This window comes from Xiphophorus maculatus, chromosome 15 (assembly GCF_002775205.1).
Source record: "Xiphophorus maculatus strain JP 163 A chromosome 15, X_maculatus-5.0-male, whole genome shotgun sequence".
In the NCBI taxonomy this organism is placed as follows: Eukaryota; Metazoa; Chordata; class Actinopteri; order Cyprinodontiformes; family Poeciliidae; genus Xiphophorus; species Xiphophorus maculatus.
The window spans coordinates 9337718-9360060 of record NC_036457.1 but is presented as its reverse complement, the minus strand read 5'-3'; the positions used below and the strand labels follow the sequence as shown (position 1 = coordinate 9360060).

At 40.3% G+C, this 22343-nt stretch overlaps 3 protein-coding genes and 1 non-coding gene across 6 annotated transcripts in view; 1 reads left to right on the top strand and 3 right to left on the bottom strand.

The window, feature by feature from the left end:
- The first annotated feature begins 115 nt into the window (after positions 1-115).
- Positions 116-3900, top strand: acat2 (acetyl-CoA acetyltransferase 2). Its single transcript, XM_005802618.3, has 9 exons — positions 116-236; positions 1439-1573; positions 1680-1861; positions 2050-2167; positions 2258-2401; positions 2472-2594; positions 2679-2833; positions 2927-3037; positions 3147-3900. The coding sequence occupies exons 1-9, from the start codon at positions 188-190 to the stop codon at positions 3315-3317; spliced, it is 1188 nt and encodes a 395-aa protein (XP_005802675.1). The 5' UTR covers positions 116-187; the 3' UTR covers positions 3318-3900.
- On the bottom strand, positions 3891-9142 carry tcp1 (t-complex 1). Its single transcript, XM_005802619.3, has 12 exons — positions 9034-9142; positions 8490-8575; positions 8268-8396; positions 7667-7764; positions 7474-7584; positions 7170-7351; positions 6763-6889; positions 6284-6459; positions 6060-6183; positions 5215-5407; positions 4960-5123; positions 3891-4305 (listed from the first exon to the last, which is right to left on the bottom strand). The coding sequence occupies exons 1-12, from the start codon at positions 9104-9106 to the stop codon at positions 4092-4094; spliced, it is 1677 nt and encodes a 558-aa protein (XP_005802676.1). The 5' UTR covers positions 9107-9142; the 3' UTR covers positions 3891-4091.
- On the bottom strand, positions 8661-8798 carry LOC111611469. The gene has a single exon (XR_002754066.1). It is a non-coding gene; the product is annotated as a small nucleolar RNA SNORA29 (small nucleolar RNA).
- Positions 9143-10988: 1846 nt separating the features above from the next.
- plekhg1 (pleckstrin homology and RhoGEF domain containing G1) overlaps positions 10989-22343 on the bottom strand; it is a 65287-nt gene continuing 53932 nt past the window's right edge. For all 3 annotated transcript variants that reach the window (XM_023347832.1, XM_023347833.1, XM_005802620.2), the window contains exons 6-17: positions 20734-20884; positions 20270-20401; positions 18951-19133; positions 18753-18848; positions 18298-18384; positions 17493-17526; positions 17273-17365; positions 17125-17186; positions 16849-17040; positions 16635-16754; positions 14691-16500; positions 10989-13612 (exon numbers count right to left, since the gene is read on the bottom strand). In XM_023347832.1, the coding sequence (XP_023203600.1) occupies positions 12642-13612; positions 14691-16500; positions 16635-16754; positions 16849-17040; positions 17125-17186; positions 17273-17365; positions 17493-17526; positions 18298-18384; positions 18753-18848; positions 18951-19133; positions 20270-20401; positions 20734-20884 (3931 nt within the window). In that variant the 3' untranslated portion in view covers positions 10989-12641. The remainder of the gene's footprint in view (positions 13613-14690; positions 16501-16634; positions 16755-16848; positions 17041-17124; positions 17187-17272; positions 17366-17492; positions 17527-18297; positions 18385-18752; positions 18849-18950; positions 19134-20269; positions 20402-20733; positions 20885-22343) is intronic.

Here is a 22343-nt window from a genome sequence, read left to right as displayed (position 1 = left end):
TTGTATCTCCATATTAATTCTTCCTTATGCACCCCTTTTGTGCTCATCCTCCCAAGCACACAGTGGCGCTGTGTTCTCTATGAGTTCCATTTGTACATTTGTGCGTCTATGCAGTGTCAACAGAGCCGTGTCAGTGGACAGGCAGGAATAGAAAGAAGACTTCAGCTTCAAACCAGCGCCTTTCAGGATGAACGCCGAACCTGTTGTTATCGTTTCTGCCGCCCGGACTCCAATAGGTAAAGCCAGGCCTCCTTAATGTTCTAGAGTTATTTGTTAAAACTGGACTTTCATACATTGTAACTATGCATTTGTTACATTTTTTAAACTATTATTGTCGTGTAGTTATCTGTGAGGATAAGAGACTCATTTATGTATTGTTTTATTTCTATTTTATGCATATGTTTATACTAAGTGCTATATGTTACATCTTATTTACGTTTGTAATTAAGCAAAGAGGTTCTGTCCTGCACTTAAACTCGCAAGGTTCCTGGTGAGTTTTGATTGGTTGGCTTCTATATCTGGAGTATTCTTTAGCTGCTGATTGGCCGGTAGCTGTAGTCCCATGGAACACGAGCCTGCTAGTATTGGCTACCAAATACATGATGTGAGACGACATCTACTTCTTCTCTGATCTGATTTAATTAACTTTTTCCCATTAAAGTATTCCCAGCTGCTTGCTGTTAAATAAAAGCGAATCAAAATGTGAAGAAAAAAAAACTCAAAACAAAAACATTGACATTTATAGGGACAAAAGGTACAGTATTTTTTATCTGATCGTTTCTGTTAAAAGATAAACCACATAAATTAGCATGCAGTTTCCTATATATTCAGGCTACTAATACATCATTTTTAGCTAATCTGAGGAAAATAAATACTGAAATAAATTGAAATATAATATAGGTCCTACAATCCTTTAGCAGAACTTTGCTTGAAAAACATATATATATATATATATATATATATATATATATATATATATATATATATATATATATATATATATATATATATATATATATATATATATATATATATAATATATTATATATTATAGGTCAAGACAGGTAATATCAAACTGCATAATGTTCTGTTTATTTAAAAGTGTCAGGATACATTTTTAAAGTGCTGTAAATCAGATATTAAGGTATATAATCAATAACTTTTCTGAGATTTTATACTACTTTGGGCTTCAGAGTGTGGATATAAGTAAAAAAGATCTATTTAGAACTCCAAAAGAACAGTTTTAAAAGGCCACATTTTTTAGAGTGTGATGATCATCTTTTTGTACAGGCCATTTCTGTGAAGATCTAGACATTTTACTTCTAAGAGCTTAACACAAGATATGGTTGAAAAGATTGGCTCACCATGTGAAACCGAAAATAGATTTAGACACTCCACTTATTATTTAACACTTTAATAACTTGCCGATTTCATACAGGCTGCTTGAGTGGCGCTCTCTCCTCGCTGACTCTGCGTGACCTTTGCTCGCCTGTGATAAAGGATGTTCTGAAGCGGGCTGAGGTGAAACCAGAAGAGGTCTCTGAGGTTATCATTGGACATGTTCTCACTGCAGGTAAATGTTTATCAAACCTTTTAGAGTTTTCACACTATTTAACAAATCTTGCAGTATTGTTTCCTACATAATAAAAAAAAACACAACTTCTAAAACTCTCTTTCAGGTCAAGGGCAGAACCCGGCACGTCAGGCCAGCGTTGCCGCTGGTATCCCGTATCCTGTCCCTGCCTGGAGCTGCCAGATGGTGTGTGGCTCTGGGCTTAAAGCTGTGTGTCTGGGAGCTCAGTCCATCCAGTCTGGAGAGTCCACTGTGGTAGTAGCAGGGGGCATGGAGAGCATGAGCAGGGTTGGTAATGAGGAAATCATTGTAAAAGAATATGAATATCTAGCGCCCTCCAAAGTGTTCATACTCCTTAAAGTTTTCAAATTTTGTCACCTCACAACCACAGATCTTGGTGTGTATTTTGGAGTTTTAAAGGATAGACCAACACAAAGTTGTGCATAAAACCAATCACTTCTTTTGTCTATAATCAGGCTCCTCACACTCTGCAAATGAGAGCAGGAGTGAAGATGGGTGACGCCTCCCTGCAGGACTCCATGGTTGCGGATGGCCTGACCGATGCCTTCCACAGCTATCACATGGGAATTACAGGTCTCAGTCTATATGTAAACGCTTAGCAACTCAGTCAGCTTTGTGTACTCTGTCAATAAGTATTTAATGCTGATCGCCAACCTTTTACAGCTGAGAATGTTGCGAAGCAGTGGGGAATCAGTCGAGAGCAGCAGGACCTTTTTGCTGTCAATTCTCAAAACAAAACCGAGGCGGCACAGAAAGCAGGACATTTTGATCAGGAGATTGTCCCCATCACAGTGCCCTCCAGAAAAGGTAACAGACTTTTTCAGTTGCCCGGTGACCACTTTGCCATTCTGTCTTCAACTGCTACTCTGTCCTTCAGGTCCTGTTGAGGTGAAGATGGACGAGTTTCCTCGACACGGAAGCAACATTGCAACCATGTCCAAACTCAAACCGTGTTTTGTTAAGGACAGCAGTGGCACTGTCACAGCTGGAAACGCTTCAGGTTCCAGAGTTACTCATGAACCACAATCAAACACAAAATGGGACTTTGTACAGTCATAAAGCTGATTTAATACTACATTTACAGGCATAAATGATGGAGCAGCAGCTACTGTTTTAATGAGCCAATCAGAGGCTTCGAGACGGGGCATAAAACCCATGGCCAAAATTGTTTCATGGGCTCAGGTAGGCCTGGACCCTTCTGTCATGGGAACCGGGCCAATACCAGCTATCAGGAAAGCGGTGAGATATCAAGAGAACATTAAATGTCTTAAATCGAAAAACTTTTATTTTGTTGTTCAACTCTTTTTCTAATTTTGAGTTACTCCCCTTTAGGTGGAGAAAGCAGGCTGGAAGCTGGATCAAGTTGATTTATTTGAGGTCAACGAAGCATTCGCTGCACAGTCTCTTGCTGTGATTAAGGAGCTCGGCCTGAATGAAGACAAGGTAACAGTAAAGACTGGCATCAGTATCTGGGTTCTAGTCTAATTTGTAAACCAGTGGTGGGCAGGAAGTTGGCTGACGTACCACTGAAAGCTTTTGTTTTGTTCTTCAGGTGAATGTGAGCGGCGGGGCCATTTCTCTGGGCCATCCCATTGGCATGTCGGGCTGCCGAGTCCTGGTTACGCTACTGCATGCTCTGAACAGAACTGGAGGAAGAAAAGGCGTGGCATCCCTCTGCATTGGAGGAGGGATGGGCGTCGCCATGTGTGTGGAGAGGGTTTGAGGTACAAACCTCTTAAAGCTTAGATTGCACTTGATTTATTTTTAGCTAATTAAGGGATTATAAAATCTGTTTACATTGTTGGGTGATGTAAAACATGCTGTAATGTGGTGGTCTTACCCCCTCTCCTATAAAAAGCCATTATCACTGTGAATTTGAATTTCTCAGCTTTTGGTGTTTGACTTAGTGATTAAAATATTTAGTCTGAACTGGAAAGTAAAGGTTTCTTAAACCTGTGCAGATTACAGCTGTTAAGACTAGTCAGCTTCATTAGGCTCCAGAAACAAATTCCAAACGGTGAAGCTCAAGTTGTTACTTGGAGTACAGCTTTTAAACAAACACTGTCTTGTAAGGATGTTTTTAATTTTGCTGCAATGATTTAAGTCTTCATTAGAAAGGTTTACATTTCTCAACATTCCAATATCAGCTTGTAGGATGAACATCTTTCCTCAAAGTTGTGCAGATAAAACATGTCAGTGCCAATAATTAGCTGCCTTCTCTAATCTGGTGCTTCCTGTAGACTTAATTTACTGTAATGCAAATAGGTACGTGCTGATAATAATGAATAAAGAGTCATTTACAGCCACTGAAGCTTTATTTGTGTGTCCAAAACCAAAACAGTCACTAACAGTTCCTTTGGAAGCATAAATTCCAAAGATGATGGGAGTGGGAGAAATATAAAGAGGCAAAATGCATGGCATACACTAGAGCAGCAGCCATGAAGAGCTCAGTAATTTATAAATACAGATGTTGAACCAACGGAGACGAGTAAATATTTCAACCGTCCAGAGATCCAGATTCTACAGCATCTCTGTAGGACTTTCCGCCCTCTTTAGGCTCTGGGAACAGTTTGATGAGGTCGTCGATACGCAGGATGGTGATGGCAGCCTCTGTGGCAAACTTGAGGCTTTTTGTCTTGACCATGGTGGGTTCATACACTCCGGCCTGGCGGTTGTCTCTGGGTTTGCCATTCACCAAGTCCAGCCCAATCCTACACAACAAAAAGTTTAACATGAAGCCTCAAAATAGAAAAGGTGCAATTTTACAGAAACATTTTACAGCTTTGATTTTCTTTATTAGCAAACCTGTGTAATAGTATAAAATTATAATTGTAGATACTGAAGTGAAGCAGGTAATGGTTAACCCACATTTTGACTTTTTTTAATTCTGTCCCCACCATTTTTGTGAGCTTAAGCATCTTAACACCTAAAAAATGCACCAGTTGCAGGCATCATAGAAAGGTAGAGGGACTCTATTCAACAGGCTAAACATATTAGTGTCATGAAGAATTTGCAACCATGACATTTAAAATATGATACCCTCTCAAATTTTGCATCCAAGTTCTTTGTTACATTAATGCGTGGCTCTACTCATGAGCATTCTTACAGTCACAGAGACAATACATATTTTTATAAGCAATTTCCAGAATTCACAGAGCATTTTGACATTTTTAAGTATACATATAAAACTTTACTTCGAATTTATGGCAGACCTGGTTAAGTAGACATAGACAAACGGAGTGATGATGATACAACTTCCAGGCAACAAAACAGTGGCACAAAATCTTGAATTAAAATACTTTTCCAAATTGTGTAAAGACTCTGCTTTCAATGAATTCAGTTCTGTGACAAGGCTATAAACTCACCATTTGAGATTCTTGCGCTCAGGATTGACCTGTGCCTCATTGTGGAAAGCCCTCAGTTTGGCCACCAGGTCGGTGGAGTCCTGCGCTGCATTCACAGCCAGAGTCTTCGGTATTACGAGAAGAGACCTTGCAAACTCAGCAATAGCTAGCTGCTCTCTGGAACCCTGAAGAAATAAAACAACAGATGTTTAAAAGTTTGTTTATTCAGTTTAAAGGAAGCCCTACTGGTGAAGGCTTGTAGTTTTATAAACCCACCATGCTGGTAGCATAGTTCTCCAGATAAATGGACAGAGCAGCCTCAACAGCGCCTCCTCCTGGTACAACAGACTTAGACTCGAGGACCCTCTTGACCACGCAGAGAGCATCATGCAGTGAACGCTCCATCTCGTCGCACATGAAGTCATTGGCTCCACGCAGAATGATGGAGGCCGATGTACGGGCTTTTGTACTGAAGGAATGAAAAACAGTAAAATTACTGAAAGGAGAATCTGCCTTTCAGCTGAAAACTGCAACTCTTCTCTGTCAAGCAGACAAGTTCCCGAATGCAACTCATTCTTGAGACAGGTTCAGATTGAAACCTTTGTAGCATGACAGCACAACTCTACACTGAAGACTTCATATATCAATTAGGGGTGCACCGATTGCATTTTTTTTGTGGCCGATCTTTAAAAAGCCCTACCTGCTTATTCCAATTTTGACTGATGCAGCTTTTTTTTTTTGTCTGAAATGTTGCTAAATATAGCAAGAAAGTCACTGAGTTGGCAACAGTGTGGTGACTATTGTTAACTTCAAATGTGCAGACATGACCTAGTGCACCAGTCTGTCAGTTAAACCTCTCACAGCAGAGCAAGAGGATTTTGCAATGGTTTTTAGACCTTTGGCAAGGTATGCTTCATATTTAAGTATTGGCTGATCACTGATCTCCCAAAATTAAGGAAATCAGGGCCGATTTACTGGTACACCCCTAGTATCAAGTTATCAATGAATGCACCACCAATATTAAAAACAACCTCAGATGTAGAAAATGATTTACATTTTTAATTATTTAATACTGTTTTACACCAAACCTAGGAGCTATGCATCTGTTATTGTGTTCTTACTTCTTGATGAGAATGAGCTCGTCATCACAGACTCTTTCCTGCACAACCTCCTCAGCCTGACCGAGCATAGTGACTTCAAATGTCTCCTCTCCTTCCAGATTGGACAGGGAGGGGCAGACAGTGGCTAAAAATGCACAAAAACATCAGATAAATGCAAACACTTTTCATTTAAATATTTTAAGACATGCGGAACCATTGCACAGGACAACGAACTTCGCTCGCACCTCCTGTTGCCTTGGCGATGCGTTTAAGGTCCCTCTTGAGAACCCGTCTCACTGCCATGGCTCCACTGTCCACAAAGTACTTCAGACACATATCATCAATGCCACCAGTGGTCAGTACAACATTTGCTCCAGCTGCCAGAATTTTCTGGATCCTCTCTTTGGTAATGTCAGATTCCCTAAAACCACACAAACAAATCGTTTTATTTTTTTTATATTTGAAATATTTCTGCAAGGAATTTAAGGCAGAGCAAAAACAGGAAAGCAGTACTGTACTAGTCCTAGTACAACACACAAAAAATGTGTCCAGCTCAAATTTGTGGTCCTGCAGCTTAGAGAGAAGCTGCTGCCTTGACTTGTGGCTGCTCATGTTTTCTCCCACGCGTATCACTGTATGCACTATTGGACTAGTGCCACAGCAAATTAAAATGGGATTATTCCTAAAGATGAGAGAAGAAAGACAAACATGATCTATAACGTACCGCTGTCTGATCTGGTCCAGTTTCTCTGGGTCGTTGATGACGACCTGGACCCCCATCTTCATTTTGGTCTTCTGCAGGCTGAAGTCCAGGCAGGCTATCTTAGCATTTACAACACGCTTCACCATTTCTGTGGGTATACAAAACGAGCATTCAACGGCAGAAATAGACTCAAATTAAAAAGGAAGCAAGAATAGTCCCATGTATTGATAACAGCTTCTGATTTACTATCTGGCTACAAGAAGCATCACAGTTTTCATCCCACTGTGACTTTGTTCTTTTCAAAACCAGTTTACTTTCTCCCACGCGTATCACTGCGTACATCACTAAAAGACATGGCAGCAAAAAGAAATGGAAGTTCTTGAGGCCAGTGGTGAATAGCACCCAAATTAATCCAGTAAAATACGTACCTTGTGAACCAACCGTACAGTTCAGAGCATATCCATTGACCAGGAAACTTTCTTTCTGGCTGCGGCCGTGAGCTTTCAACACGTTCACAGAGTTGATGGGGTATTTGGCTACTCCTTTTCCGTCAACAAACTTCACAGCTATGGCAGCATCCACCACCATGTTGGCAAAGAAGTCTGCATCACTAAGGACCCACGGTCAAGGCACATACATGAAACTGAATTGCTTTCTGCCTTCACACAACACTTAAAAATCATCATAACATCTTGTTAACATGCTGCTAAATCAGACAAATATTTAGGATACACTCCAATGATTTTGGAAGACATGGAGGTCTTTGCTGCATTGATTAGACACTCTCTTCCCAGATCATCTGTCCCAATAGTCAGATTCTCATTTATGTACCGCACAGCCTCTCTGGAAGATCAAAAATAAGCAGTTGTAAAGATGATCTTGATCTGCTTTCAATGCGGACTCATATTTGATATCCTCGTCTTACTTGCACGCCAAGCGATATCCGCTGATGACAGACGTGGGGTGAATCTTTTGCTTCACCAGTTCGTCTGCGCTTTTAAGCAGCTCTGCAGCAAGAATCACCTGCATAGCAGAAATGGGAAGAAAATTTTTTGCTTTAAGCAGGTTTTGACTTCTGTTTTGCACCCACATGTTTAATAAAAGTGAAGTAAAGTTGCTGAAAATTGTTTTGTGAACCTCAGAATTTCATTAAGATTGAACCTACAAAATGGTGAGGAGTGTAGGCACAAATTAATCCAGAAATAAAGAGAGATTTCTGATGAATATGGTCATTATTGAGTTCACTGAGTTTGGCTGAGGTTCTTCTAATCCTGTAAAGTAAATTCTTTGCACAAAGCTGAATGAAACATTCCAGACAAACCCAGTCTGGTTAACAGACACTGATCTCCAATTTATTTTTATAAAATTGTTTACAATTCAGGAGGTTACCTGACATGATATAGAATAGAATATATAGAATAGAAGTACTTTATTCATCCCAGCAGGGAAATTATTTCGCAGTTATAGAGACAAGACACAATAACATGAACATTAAAAATAAATAAATACTGCCTGCTAGCACTTACCACAGAAGTGGTCCCATCTCCAACCTCCTTATCCTGCAGGTCAGCCAGTTCACAGAGGACCTTGGCGGCAGGATGCTCCACCTCCAGCAGCTTCAGGATGGTGGCTCCATCGTTGGTGATGGTGACGTCCTGTTAGGATGACAAAGTCAGGACTGATAAGCAACCAATGCATACTAGAATCATTTTTGCGTGGATAAGTTCGTTTAAAAAAGTGACACAGACCCCTATGTCGTCCACCAACATCTTGTCGAGGCCCACCGGTCCGAGGGAGCTCTTGACGATGTTGGCGATGGATGCTGCAGCCATGACTGTAAAAAACACAAAACCATTCTGCTACCATTGGAGTTTCTTAAAGATACATTTTTACGTAACTGACTGAAAAGTAACTTTCTGATTCAGCTGTTCTGTCAGCTTATTTAGTGGGGCGCACAGTCAGCTAGCCACACCTTCAGACCATGACAGTGTTTCTCTTCCCCATTAGCATAGCCCTCCATTCATTAGACAGTGAGTGGAAGGTACTAAAATGGGATTACACACCTACAGTTAAAACTGCTTGTGTTATAATAGAATGCAGCAATTATTCAAAGTAAAAGACATTGACAGTTAAGAAAAGTAGAACGCAACAACCAATTTAGGCTAGCATTAAAGTTAGTTAGCATTAGCCTTAGCGGCACGTGTGTTATACATTAAAAACTCAGTTCAGACTCTGCCGGCTTGTAAAACATTCACAAGCTTAAACCGCACCACAGAATTAATAACAACCTACCATTCTGAGTGCGAACAGACTCGCCAGTAGTTCTCTGGCCGAGCACGTTTAACGGACCATCTAACAGCGACATATTGGACCACCGCACCACAGAGAAGAAAGGAAGCGGCGCGGTGTTCTATGGGTAAACTGTTACCGACCAGAAGGTTCGAGAAGAAAATTAGTCCAAATACTCCCAACTCCCACAATTCGATGGTTTTTAGTTGAGGAGTGGATCCAAGCCATTAATATTTGTTGAAATTTTACTTTCGATCAGTTAGTTTATCAAATAAGAAAAGAACGACTTAGCGTGATTATCTTTGAAAACTCCATTTCCCAGGATGCTCTATTTCAGATTACCGGACCGCTTACTTATTGGGTTTTTAGCGCCCTCTGTTGCACAGGTCTAAATTTCTCTAATCTGTTCTAAAACTGTATAAGTTCTTAGAACTTATACAGGAACTTATATTCTATTTAAATAGAAAATCTTCAGTCCTCATTATAAAAAAATAAATATAAAATTTTGCTTTTTTTCTAAATTATTCTAAAAATATATTAGGGATAAATTATAAAACATAGTGCTATTAACATGAGTTTTATTAGAGGTTTAGATTCGTATTGTTTCTTTGCATTTGGGCAGATTTTACAGGTTTAATTTTACCCTGTGTTTAGACTGGAAAATTTCAAATCTGGCAACAGTGGCTAATGGCGCCACTTTTGTTATTAATAAGAGTGATCTTCATGCGTCATGCTGGATAAAAATATGACGCAACTTTTACGTGAGCGGTTTTTAAAAAAAAAAAAATGATGCGGCTAGCACCTGGCCGCACAGAGACACAAAACTGTCGGTTTGATATTCATGAACTTTGGGACCTGGTTTAAAAAAGCATATTTTCTGATCTCCCAAGACGCGGAATCCGAGTGGACGCCCAACATTGTGACTGAAACGTTTGTGGATCCGATTGAAATTGTGTCAGTGTTTATCGAGGCCTAGTTTGGCACATTGTGCTTGGCCTAGGTGTAGGCCGTAGTGATGGCAAGTAGGCCGCGAGAGCGCCATGTTTGAAATTGCTGCGTTGGTTGAATGGAATATTGCTTTCTATTTCTTTATTTGTGTTATTTATTTTTTACATTCGTGGTTCAACATTTTTAATTTGGATGTTATGTCTCATATGTTTAGGCCACACACTGCAGCAGAGAGCAGTCCCATACATGAAGATGGTGGAGTTGCTGTTGTAAGCCAATCACCATGTCAACCTTTAGCAACAATGTGGAAAAGCGAGGTTGACCCAGACATCACCCATAGCCCACTGACGTTCAAACCCAAAAGGGCTCCTTGAGTTCAGCTTAACTCTCCACTTCAGGTGAAATTTTCTCCCACTTTTTTTGACACATAGAGCCGTTAGATTTTTTTCCCCTCAGTTTCATTAATGTGCTGGTCTGACCTATTAAATCCTAGTGAAATTTATTCAAGTTTGTAGTTTGAAATTTGAAAAAAAGTTTAAGTGGTATGAAAACATTGACGAAGAACCATCATTTCCATTTTATATTTGATCAAAAATAAAATTAGTTCTGATTATTTGTCAGGTGATTTGTGTTTGTCTGGCTGCAAAGTACAGTGTAAATATTATGCCAATAAATACTCAATTCATTAGGAAATCTTCAGATTGATGTTTATTCTTTTATCTCTAGAAAACAAAATGATTTAGTTGAATGTAAATGAGGCATCACTAGCTTGCAATGGCTGAAACAACTTTAGTGAGATTCATCTTGAGGCCTTCAGATGAGACAGAATCTCACTGGGATTAATGTCTGGGCATTAAACTAGGAATTCCTTGACTCATTCTTTATGGGTGGATTTACCAGTACATTTTGGGGTCATTGTCATGTTACAATGTCCAGGTTTCCAGATTCTGCTTTGTTTTTAAGAGATGGGTCTCACGTTTTATTTCACTTATCACAAAAAGACACAAAGAGGAGAATAATCTGAATTTATTTCCTCAGATGCATTGTCCTGTTGAGCAATGATGACTAGCCAGTTACAAAAATACAGTAAACTTAACTTAAACGTCAAAGCATTATAAAGCATATCTATGGCATACAAGAATAACTCCTAAAATGTACATCTTTACAAAGTGTTTACAAATAAGATGTAAAATAAAAAAGTGCAAAAAAAATTACCACCAAGAAAAAAACAAAAACAAAGCAATGTACAAACAAAAACATACTTCATTTTCCTACTTTGGATTTGATGTTTTTATTTAGCCTTTCCCCATGTGCTTCTTTATTTTAAGTCATTTATGATTCAATAGTGCATTAAAATCTACAAATTTCCAAGAATATTCACAGTTTGTTTCAAATTTTGAGTCCCTAAATGAAAGCACAACTGTTTTTGTAAATAAATATCTTTAAATCTAATTTACAGTTTGTGGCTTGCGGTACTGGTGAGACAGCAGGAACGCAGTCGAACAAATAAGTCATATATTGTGTTTCACATCGTTTTATCTGAAATCAAACAACTGTGGGGGTAAAACTCTTAACAAAACAACTGTGAACTTTAAAGTGTCTTTTATTGTAACGTGACTTTCCTTTCGAGTGAGGAAGTGAAATCAGTAGTGCGATAGTGTCCCATAAAGTAAACCATTAAAATACATTTGCATTTGAATAAAGAAGAAACAAAAGACACCAAATACAGTACTGTCGTCTTTAAAACCAATTCACCTGTTTACCCTTGTGGTCCATCCTCAAACCAAAACGAACATTAGATTTAAGGAAAATAAAACAGCATTTACTTACATCATCTACTGCATGTAAGAACCATTTCTCACAGATGCTCTCAATTTGAAAAGAAATGGATATTTATTATTTATTAGAGAATATCTCAATTTTCTTTAAGCATGACTCCCTATTGCTGACCAATGTCTGAGGAAGACTGACTCACTATTTTAAAAATAGACTAAATTTCCAAGTATAAGTACACTTAACCTACTGGATGTTATAATACCCCCAAATATTTGTCTTTATTTCCTGCTTGTTAAAAGATCCTAAAAGTGACTAGCTAGCCTGAGCAGCGCATCTCAAGTTGCACAAATCTTGAATTGTAAAAGCAGTTTGTTCACAACTGTTCGATATTATATAATAGCACAATTAAGAAGACGAGCAGTAACTGTGCTTTCAGCTCTAGTAAAGATGTAAAGATGACGAGATGTACAGTCGTCCTTAGGAGCAAAATTAACAGATATCCTGAACTACTGCATCTGTACAGCACAATCAGTTGCAAATGTTTCTACAAGGCTCAGATGTAAAGAGGTTTAAAAGTTTTAAAATCATAATTCATCACAATGAATTCCACCTCTCCAAATTTTTTGGAAGGAAGTTCACGTAAAAGCTAATGATGTACTGTTTTAACCTTTACTTGTGACCTATACTGTTTTAATATATCTGTAACAGTTCGCTAAAAATAAAGCTGCAATCCAAGGATTGATTTGATAGATGTATTATTTATGTCTTAATATTTATTTGTCTCGTCAGCGAAAGGTGTGGCATATTTGACCTAAAGCAGCACTGTCCCCTTTCAAACTATATGCGGTGTGGTAGCGTTGTTTTTGGTTTTTAGTTTCTGTGTAGCCTTATGCGAAGCTACTGGAGCTCAAACACTGAAACTTCTCCCTCAGAGACTGGACAATCTTGGGTTGGTTCTGCTGCGGCTCGCTCCACAGGTACTTCTCTAAGTGCTCACGCTCCAGCGGGTGGCAGGAGTGGACAGGAGTGCACGGCAGACTCCGGGACTGGACAGTGCTCCGATTCCGAGTTGATCTTGTGGTTCCCTGGTTCAACTTGTCACGCTCACCTTCACTGTCATCCTCTGAGCGGATTTCAACGTAGTCGTCGTCATCTTCCTCATTGTCCTTAAAGTTGGCCAAGTAGTTCTGAGTGGCGTTGAGGATGCCAGTCAGAGCAGAAGCACGGTTCAGGACCACCACCTGCTGGCCATCGTGTAAGGTGAGGTCCGACTGTCTCAGGGTGGTCTGGTCTGGGAGGCTGCTCTGCTGACCGGCACGCTTCAGGCTGGGTCCACGAGGTCTGTCTGTGGACGGATCCACATTGGGTCCATTACAACTGAGCCCAGACTGCCGGTGGTTGTCTTGCTGGGGATTTGTCAGAGAACCAGCTGACTGAGATTGATCCGACAGGGAAGACTTCGAGGTGGGAGCATTAAAAGAAGGATTTCTCTTTATAGAACTGTACACATGCTCTTCTTCACTCGGCGCGGAAATGCACGAGCTCCACCTCTGTGACGGAGCGGATGGGGTGGTCTTGAGAGAAGGGATGGAGGTGGTGTGGGTGAGTCTATGCTGAGAGCTGGAGGACGTTTGAGTGTCTGCTCCCCCGTCGGATGAAGACATGAAGTTCACCAGCTCCCCGTTGCTGTAGATGGAGTGGAGCCAGTCATCATCCAGAGAAGTTTCCGGCATTGACGGAGAGGACGGCAGGCCTGGGTGGAAGTGATGCGAGGAGGCGGAGGTCTGACTGGTAGAAAGAGGAGTGTCCTTAAACATCACCTGGTCGTAGAGCTGCGAGTATTCCGCTATCCTTGCACCTGAGAAGGTAGCGTAGAAGGCATAAAACAGGGTGAGTGATTATCTAAAACACTAAAACCGAAGACTTTATTTTGTTCACATAGGGAAAAATGTAATGTTTTGCAACACTAGAGTCATAGAATAAATCTGATAACATTGACACTTTTATTTCTGTGTAATAAATTTACTTAAAATACAATTTCTCTGTAGAACTTGTTCAGTTAAGAAACCATTGACACATATACTGACCTCATTAGAATGTCTTTTGTACTGGCCACATGTGACCTACCCCATTTATGTTTCAATTTAAAAACAAAAGCTATAAAAATCTCCTTCCAACAGCATGTTTTTAAGCAGGATGTAATGATGCAACAAGTTATCAACCTTCAGCTTTAGCCGCTCTGAATCAAATATGCAATCTATTTTCGATCAGTGGGTGCCGTGTTCCTGAACTTTACCCATTCATGCTAACCGCAACACGTTTAGCAAAGAAGTTGATGGATGAATCATCAAAGTTTGCAATTTTCAGCGTTAGTTACAAGTGTAATGAAGGAAAATGCTCTAACAAGCTATTTAAAAGGAAATATTTTCTACCAAATGAATCCAGGCTCTTCATTCAGACTGCTACTGCAAAGAGCTAGCTCATTTCTGCTAGCTTGAGCAAATTCCAGGAAGACTGAACAAATTATGGCCAAGTTGCTTTGATTTATTCTTTTAAGCTGAATATGAAACATATTGTCATTATACGGAAATCTCAAAGTTAAAGTAAGGGTCCATATTCGTAATAACTAGGGGGAACTGTTGTTTACAGTTAGTGATGCTAATCCCTAACATAAGATGCTAAAGACAGTTAAAAATGTGTGTTTCAAATGGGCAAAGCCCTATTTTGCCATGACAATAATCTTCTAGTTTATATGATCTTTGACAAACTACTTGATTATTTTGAATTCTGCTACTGAGTTCAAAATATACCGTTTATAGCTAAACAAGAAAAATTGTAATTAGAACACACCACCAAAACTTGGTACATGTTTAGAACTATGCAGGTTAGACAGAGAAAGCAGCCATTTTGTAGATAAGATAAATGTTTCTTGTTACCTATGGCTGCACCCCCTTGTTTTTTCTCCTCCAAGATGGCGGCAAGGTCTTTCTGTTTCCTTTCTGCTCTGGCTCGACTGCAGGAATCTCCTGGGTCCATACTCCTCATTCGCAGCAGCTGGTTGGCTTTCTTGATCTTCTGACTATATTGCCTCGCCATCAAGAATACACGACTCTTTGTTTTGTCCATGAGCTCCAGGGAAAAGTCCACAGACTCCCCCAGCAGCAAAGACGAGTTTGCCAGGGGTGAGTCCAACCCCGCCAGCTCCCCTGGAAACAAACTTTGGAGGTCCTTCAGGGAGCCCTCTCTCGGAGCGGCGGTCCGTTGCGGCAGCTCCACCAGATCATCGTCCTCAAGGCGGAAGCTGCCACTGCTGAGGCGCGCCAATCTGTTTCGGATGCTCTTCACTGTGCCTGCAGGGGGTTCTGGGGTGGCAGGAAGGGGACGGGATGCAGGGGCAGGACTGTGGATTTCTTCTTCAGTGGTACTTTCATTTTGACAATCAGGAAGGTTGATGACTGGGATGGTGAATGATTGTGCAGAGGTGACATGTGGGGTTTTGGGTTGGTGTGCTGGTTGGCTTGTGCGTGTAGGGCTGGCAGTTTGAGCAGCAACCACAGGACAGCTTTTTGTAGGACTGTTTTTAGCAGACGAGATCTTCTTGGGCGACTCATGGGAATTCACAGGGAATGCAGCAGGAAGTCGTTCAGCTTTCTTGGTGTTCTTCATGTAGTTTTCTAAGTCATTACAAAGCTCATCAACCTCCTCAGACATCCGATCAGCTCTGTTGGAGTCCCGTGGAGAGATTTTAGAAGCAGAGGCAGGATAATTTGACTCCGCAGAGCAGAGGACAGGATTAGATGCGTCGGATTCTTCATTCTTTCTCAAATGGAGGCTGTCCTCAGAAACAAACTCTGCAAGACTTCGAGTCAAGCCTTGCTCTGATGATAAACTGCTCCTCTCTTCTTTTTCTTTACTTCCTTCATTGCTTCCCTTGAGCTCCACTGACGGTGGCTCTCTGAAACAGATGGTGTCATATATATTTTCTTCAACTATCTGAAGATCACAGCTCCCATATGGCTTCATGTCTTGTGTGGAGGACCGGTTACTTTCTGATGAACTGTCTGGTTCAATGAGAGACTCTCTGACCTTTGCAGCACTTTGTTCTCTCCTCAAGTCTTTCTGCATCTGGATTTCATCTGCATCCCTCCTGATGAGACCCATGCTCCTCAGGTCCTCATAGCTGATGTTGTCATACACGTTTTCAATATCATCTAATGTCAGCTGCTCAGCTGAGGAAGACCCAGATATGTCATTGCTGGATGATTCGGTGTGAATCACTTCCAAATTGCTGTGACCAGTCTCGTCATTCCCTGGACTCTCTCGAGCCTCTGTGGCTTTCTCTCCTGCACTGCTTGCCCTTCTTAAGACTCTGCTGTTATCAGCGGGAGGGTCAACTTGAACTGTGGGCACCTGTTCAACGTGCCAGCTGCAAGGCCGGGCTGTTCTAGGTGACGAAGGAGCCTCCAGTCTCTCTGAGGGAGGTTCTGGCTCTGCTGCGCTTGGTTCTGTGGGAACAAACATTTGGTAGATGTCCTCCTCCTCATCATCTGGCTGCATCGTTCTCTGTCGGGTGGGGAACATGGCCCTGCGAGCCCGGTGATCAGCCCAAATGTTCCTCACTGAATGGTCCGTTTCTGTCACGACTACAGCTGGAACTGGAGATTCTGGAGGTTCCTCTGTCACACGAGGGGTCCTGAGAAGTGGAGGATGGTGACTTCCGTCCCTTATCAGGGATTCCCTGGCTCGCTAAGTTAAAAAAGTAAAGCAGAAATATAAATGTATATGTGCCGAACACAGGCCATCATCTGTGGACAAAATGATGCAATAACAAATGGATGCCAATGCCAAGTTAACATTTCAGCCTTGAATAATTATCCCACCTGCAGGTCTGAGGCACTCATGTTAAAAGATTTCCACTGCTCTATGCTGTCAACAGACGCCTGAGGGTTCAGTCTCTTTCTGCTGCCTTTGCCGGGAACTTTCAGTCTCTTTCCACGACCCTAAACAAAGAAACATTGAGGCACAATAGTTATAATGAATAATTCTTGGGATACAAGTGTCTGCTCAATCTGATTTCATCAGACATAAACTCACAAGAATGCTGTCATCCTCATCGTCAGCATCCTGCTGATGCGACTCGTCCCCTTCCTCCCTGTCGCTGTGCTCATAGTGATCTCCAGGGTCCAGGGATTCTTGTGATTGGTTGATCAAGCTACGGCTGCGGCCGATAGTGCCCAGAGCCAGCTGGGACACGGGGGATAGCAGGTTAGCACCTAGACTGGTACGCTGGGGAGGAGAAGAAGAAGCAGCAGCATGTTTAAAAATGAGTAAACAATTAAAACTGGTCTTAATTGTTTGACTGTAACTCACTTTTTCACCGTCATTGTTGGCAGCATTCTGCTTTGCGTTCTTCAGTAATTTGGAGAGGGGCTCTGGGAAGATATATTAACTAACATTTAGAATTACCTCCTAAAGTTTCTTTGGATAAGTATCTTTATTAATTCTTTTAATTTATCACCTTTTCTCCGTCCTCGACGAGGAGTGGGGCCTTCCTTGGTTTGAAGGGAATCCTTCTTCTCACCGTCAGGGCTGTAGTGAAACCCAGGGTGGTCTTAAAAAAAACAAAACAAAAAAACAACAAAAATCACAATTAATATTTTAAAAATATGACGACAAGTATATGGATAAGTACTAGAATGCAAAAACTGGACATGATTTCCATGGAGGCTGGCACTTACGTATTGCATCCATCTCCAAAATGGCTTGTTTGGCCTGGAATTTGACAACATGAATATAGAAAAAAGGTTACTTCATTATAAGATTCACAAAGGGCTTTCTTACACTAGGTGGCGCCACATTGCAGTTTTAATTTGTTTTAGCTTCAGTGGTTAAAAAGCAGTCAGTACAATCAATTGCATAAAATTGTAATACTATTACACACTTTTCCAATTATTTGTTAAAAATGAAATATATATATATATATATATTACCTTAAGCTTCCTAGATATGAACTGTGTAGTGTTATATTACATAACATCCTAGAATACATTGACATTTTAAGATGTAATGTGATAAATGTGAAAATGTTCAAGGAGAATGAGTATTTTTGTAAAGCATTGCAAATTAACTTTGTGATAAAGTGTGATATTCTACTTTCTGCCTCTTACAACATAATTTCCATATCTTATCAAGTATAATTGGATACACTGAGTAAGATCTAGATGAATATGTTCACAGCAATATCAGTCATACACAGCACAGTATTTTTGTTATCTTGAAATACTTTTCTAATTGTACTTTGTTATTGTTTTACTAGACATAAGTAGCATTGCACAACTGTAATGCTCAGTGATTGTAATCAAAGGACATAAATGCCCATTTTTTATAGGCAGAGTATCAGCAAGACAAAAAGGAAATAAATCCAGCAGCAGAAAGCAAAGATAAGAGCACAAGAAAATGTAAAGTAATATATGGACAGGATAAAGGGAAATATTGGAGATATTTCCAACAAATTCCACTCAGTCTGCAGTGAGCTCGTCTCACCTTGGCTGGAATTTTTGCAGGATGGTTTTCAAGTATGAGCCTTTTAAGGTGCAAGATCCACATGCGCTTGTCTTGCTGGGATTTGGCCTGAGGTTAGAGCACAAAACAGGGGTAAGAAGATTATGTCATACATGGGCTTCAAATGGGGCAACATGATTCCTTTAAAATACGGCTCCTGCACATCGTACGTTAGATGTTTTTTTGTCCCTCCCCCTGATGAATGCCCAAAAGAGAGCGGTTAGGTAACAAATATCACAGCTTTTAGCTATCAAACACTCAACATGTCTGAGCAGCTCATTTTAATGAGTTTTAATGTGCAACAAAACGATAACAAAGCTGTAAACTATCCTCACTCTTTCTGGCTCTTGCACAATGCTGCCAGTAGCTGCAAAGGATTTCCTAACATGTAATTACAATTAAAGGAACATTTGCATCTGGACACTGTGCTGCTGTACCTGAACTGTGTGCTGTAGTTTGGGATTCTTGTAGTGAAACACACTGAAACTCAGTGGTTCTTTAGGAATAACCTCCACCAGCATAAGGTTGCAGCACTGGAGAAGACAAGCAAAAATCTGTATTAGAATTGCTGCTACAAAGCAGAAATCTTCTGGTACTTGGAGTATCTATGAGGCACTCCAAGTTACAACACTGACCAGAATGTGAGCTTTATATGTGTAGGTTTCTTCTCGCTTCTTGGTGATCAGCAGCAGTTTGTCAAACAGGAAGAGGGTTCTTTCATTCTTGGCTCTCTGCAGGCGAAACGTTCCTTCGAGAACTAACTCCCCGTATCCAATCAGGTCCGGGCCCTTCCAGTTGGTCAGGAGGCTTTGGATTTCCTGCAGTGAGGATACAGAGAGGAGTTAGACAATCATGTTTATTTTGACACAAAACAGGAAGAGCAATTATGTAATTGCAATGAGTATAGAACATTTCTGGACTGTCCCAGAAAAATAATCACTCAATGGAAGAACAACAATCAAGGGTCAGACTTCTTCATAATGGAATAACTACAAGAAAAACCTTTTTTTTTTTTTTTATCTAAAATGAGTAATTACATTTTCCATCTCACTTAAATGTAAAGGTTGATGTTTGTTTGCTAAATGTTTCGATTTGAATTTTCTGTAATTTCAGTCTTAAGTCAATTGATGCATTCTGCTTTTGTTGCCCATCTATTAATTTGCTGAAAATGAGCAATTATGGCTACATTAAGCACATTTACATAATGGACAAGAGGTAGAAGAAATAGATTAAATGCCATTAAAACACAGAAGTTAACAACATAAAATTTAAAGTGGTAAATAAAGAAAAATACATAATAGGAACATAAAAAGAGGAGATACACAAGTTTTCTTTGAATAGCTCTGATTGGTAATCAGCATATCAAATACTAAAAATGTTAATTCTTCACTATTCATTAGGCGCATAAAAAATATGACAACAATTTTGGTCTGTGCACTTCTGTAAGCTTATGGCAAAACGAATCCTCAGAATACTTTGAGTTAGAAAAAGATGCTTTGATACATAAATTCAAATACTCTTTGAAATTCTTTTGTTGGATTCACATCTCCTGCCTCCATCTGTTTTATGGGTAACAGTCCTTAAAATGACTTAAATCAGTCAAAACTTGAATTAGAAAGTCAGATCTAAAAAAAAGACTTAAAATTAGTTTCAGCCAGTAACAGCCTGATTGATGCATCTCTATATAAAGCCCAACAGAAGCTGAAAATACATCTTGTGTGTCGATAATGTTTTTACACATTCCTGCATTCCTGCAGACCATCCCATCTCCCGGCAGATAAAAGAAACAAGCTTTGCCTTTTATGTCTTCCTTATGCAAGGCCATCATTAGGAGGACGTCTTGCGTAAGATATTAGGAATATCGGGGCTTTGGTGGTGAGTTCACATGACTGCTCAGCAGGATAGGAAAAGAACGGTCCTTTTTAAGCTAAAGAGTGGCCTGGAAAGCTTTTACCTGCAGCCTGACAGCGTGTTCGTGTTTCCTCTTCATGTCGTTGATGTGCCAGGCCACTCTCTGCATGGTGTCAATGGCTTCCTGCACCACCTCGTAGGTCTCTGTGTCTTTTTCCATATGGTTGGCTATCTCCTGTACGATCACATACAAATGAGCTTGAAGTTAGCAAATGCACACACACACAGGAATGCTCACTAATTTTGTGTATATAAGAAAGGAAATACAACATGGGCATCCACAAGAACAGTCGTACTGAGTGCCATATGTTAGAACATTTGGCTTCTCCAACAGAGCCATGCTTGAAGCCAAGTCAGCTTGACATATGCAATGATATGGATAAAAAAATATATATTATTAGTTTGTGCTCGCAAGTTTGTTCCTGCTCTGACAAAGGTAATTTCTTTTTTTGCACGCCATTGTGTGTGTATGTGTGTTTGAAACTGACAGCTGGCAGACAGACTTACGTGCAGCAGGAGGTGGTACTTAAGGATCCGCTGCACTGGCTTGAGCAGGTAGGAGCCCAGGGGCAGGGAGTGCCGCAGAGATTCCTGGCGCTCGCGGAAGAACTTCGCCAACGCCTTGTTCCTCATGCACTCGGTTAGCACAGCCACTGACCTGTGGAGACAAATCTCAGTGAATAAAATGTCATAGTTGAGGAAGCCGACAGCAAACTGGACAAAGGAAACTGTGACTTATTCTCTCAGTGACAATCCAGAAAATGACAACTTCTGATGACTGAAAATTTTCTAAAAAGCGCAATACAATGAAAACGAACTTAAGAAAATTTGACAAAAACCACAAGAGTTAATATTTCAAACAATGGGTTAAGCATTTACAATTGACCTTATTTAATGATATGAATGGACCCCAAAGCAACAAAATGATTATTAAAATTATTGAAATTATTCACATATTTCTATGTTATGACTACAAAACAATTTTGTGGTCGTAACAATGCAGTGGCACATCATTGTAAAGTTGAACAAAAGTGTTACATTGCTTTCTAAAAAAAAAAGTATTTCAAAAAGCATCTTCTGATTTCATTTAAGTGCATCAGTGTAATGATGGCTGAGCAGAAATGCATACAACACTTTATAGATGATTATTAGTAAAGAAAATTTTAAAATCATTCACCATTGTTACTTCCACTTCATAATTATGTGCTACTTTGTGATGGTTTAAAATACCAATCCCAGTAAATCTATTGAGGTTAGTGGTTTTAATGTGAGAAAGTGGTTAAAAGTTCAAGTAGTGAACATTTCCAAAGCACACAGTTTTAACTTGTCTTGTTTCATAAGACATTGAATCATACAATATATTTATTTCTGTACTTCTCCACTGACTGCATATAAGCTTATTGATCTTGCTGCCATACGTCAGTGTAGGATGTCAGTTTAACTGCGTGACACATGTCGAATGCTTTTAGATTTTGCCAACCTAAACAAAAAATTTTTCAACTCATTCCCCTGAAACAGCAGCCCTTTACAACCTTGTAAGAAGCAGATTTACTGCCTGGCAGAGCCTCGTTGCTGTGCAACCTACAGAAGAATAAAAAGCTTTTTCGGCACAGTGGAACAAGACAGAGAAAGACAGTTGTGAACTTGTCTTTTTTTTCTTTTTCGTCTCGTGCGTGTGTGTGTGTGTGTGTGTGTGTATGTGCATGTCTGCATGTCTAATTCCATTCCAGTGCGGCTCCAACACAGGCCTCACATTGTTCTGGAGGAAACCCGACCTTAGAGATCCCGATGGCCGTGATGCATCCACAGCCTTAGTGAGCGTGAGTTTATGTGCAAAGCGTCTCCTTCTGTGTGACCTCCACTGGACTCGCCAGCTGTGGTATGGATGTGGGAGAAGGCCAACCATAAACAGCTGATGACAGCATACAAATCAGCATTTAATTAGTCAGTAACTTCAGGCATTGTCCTCTCCTGTGTTTTTCTTGGTAAGAAGGATTTGCAGCCTGAGGAGAAGGTGCGTCAGACGGAGTGGTTTGTCAGACCACAAGGAATAAACTTGCGTTTCAGGCTGATTTTATCACTCGCAACGTTCACACTGACACAAAAATACCCCAGAT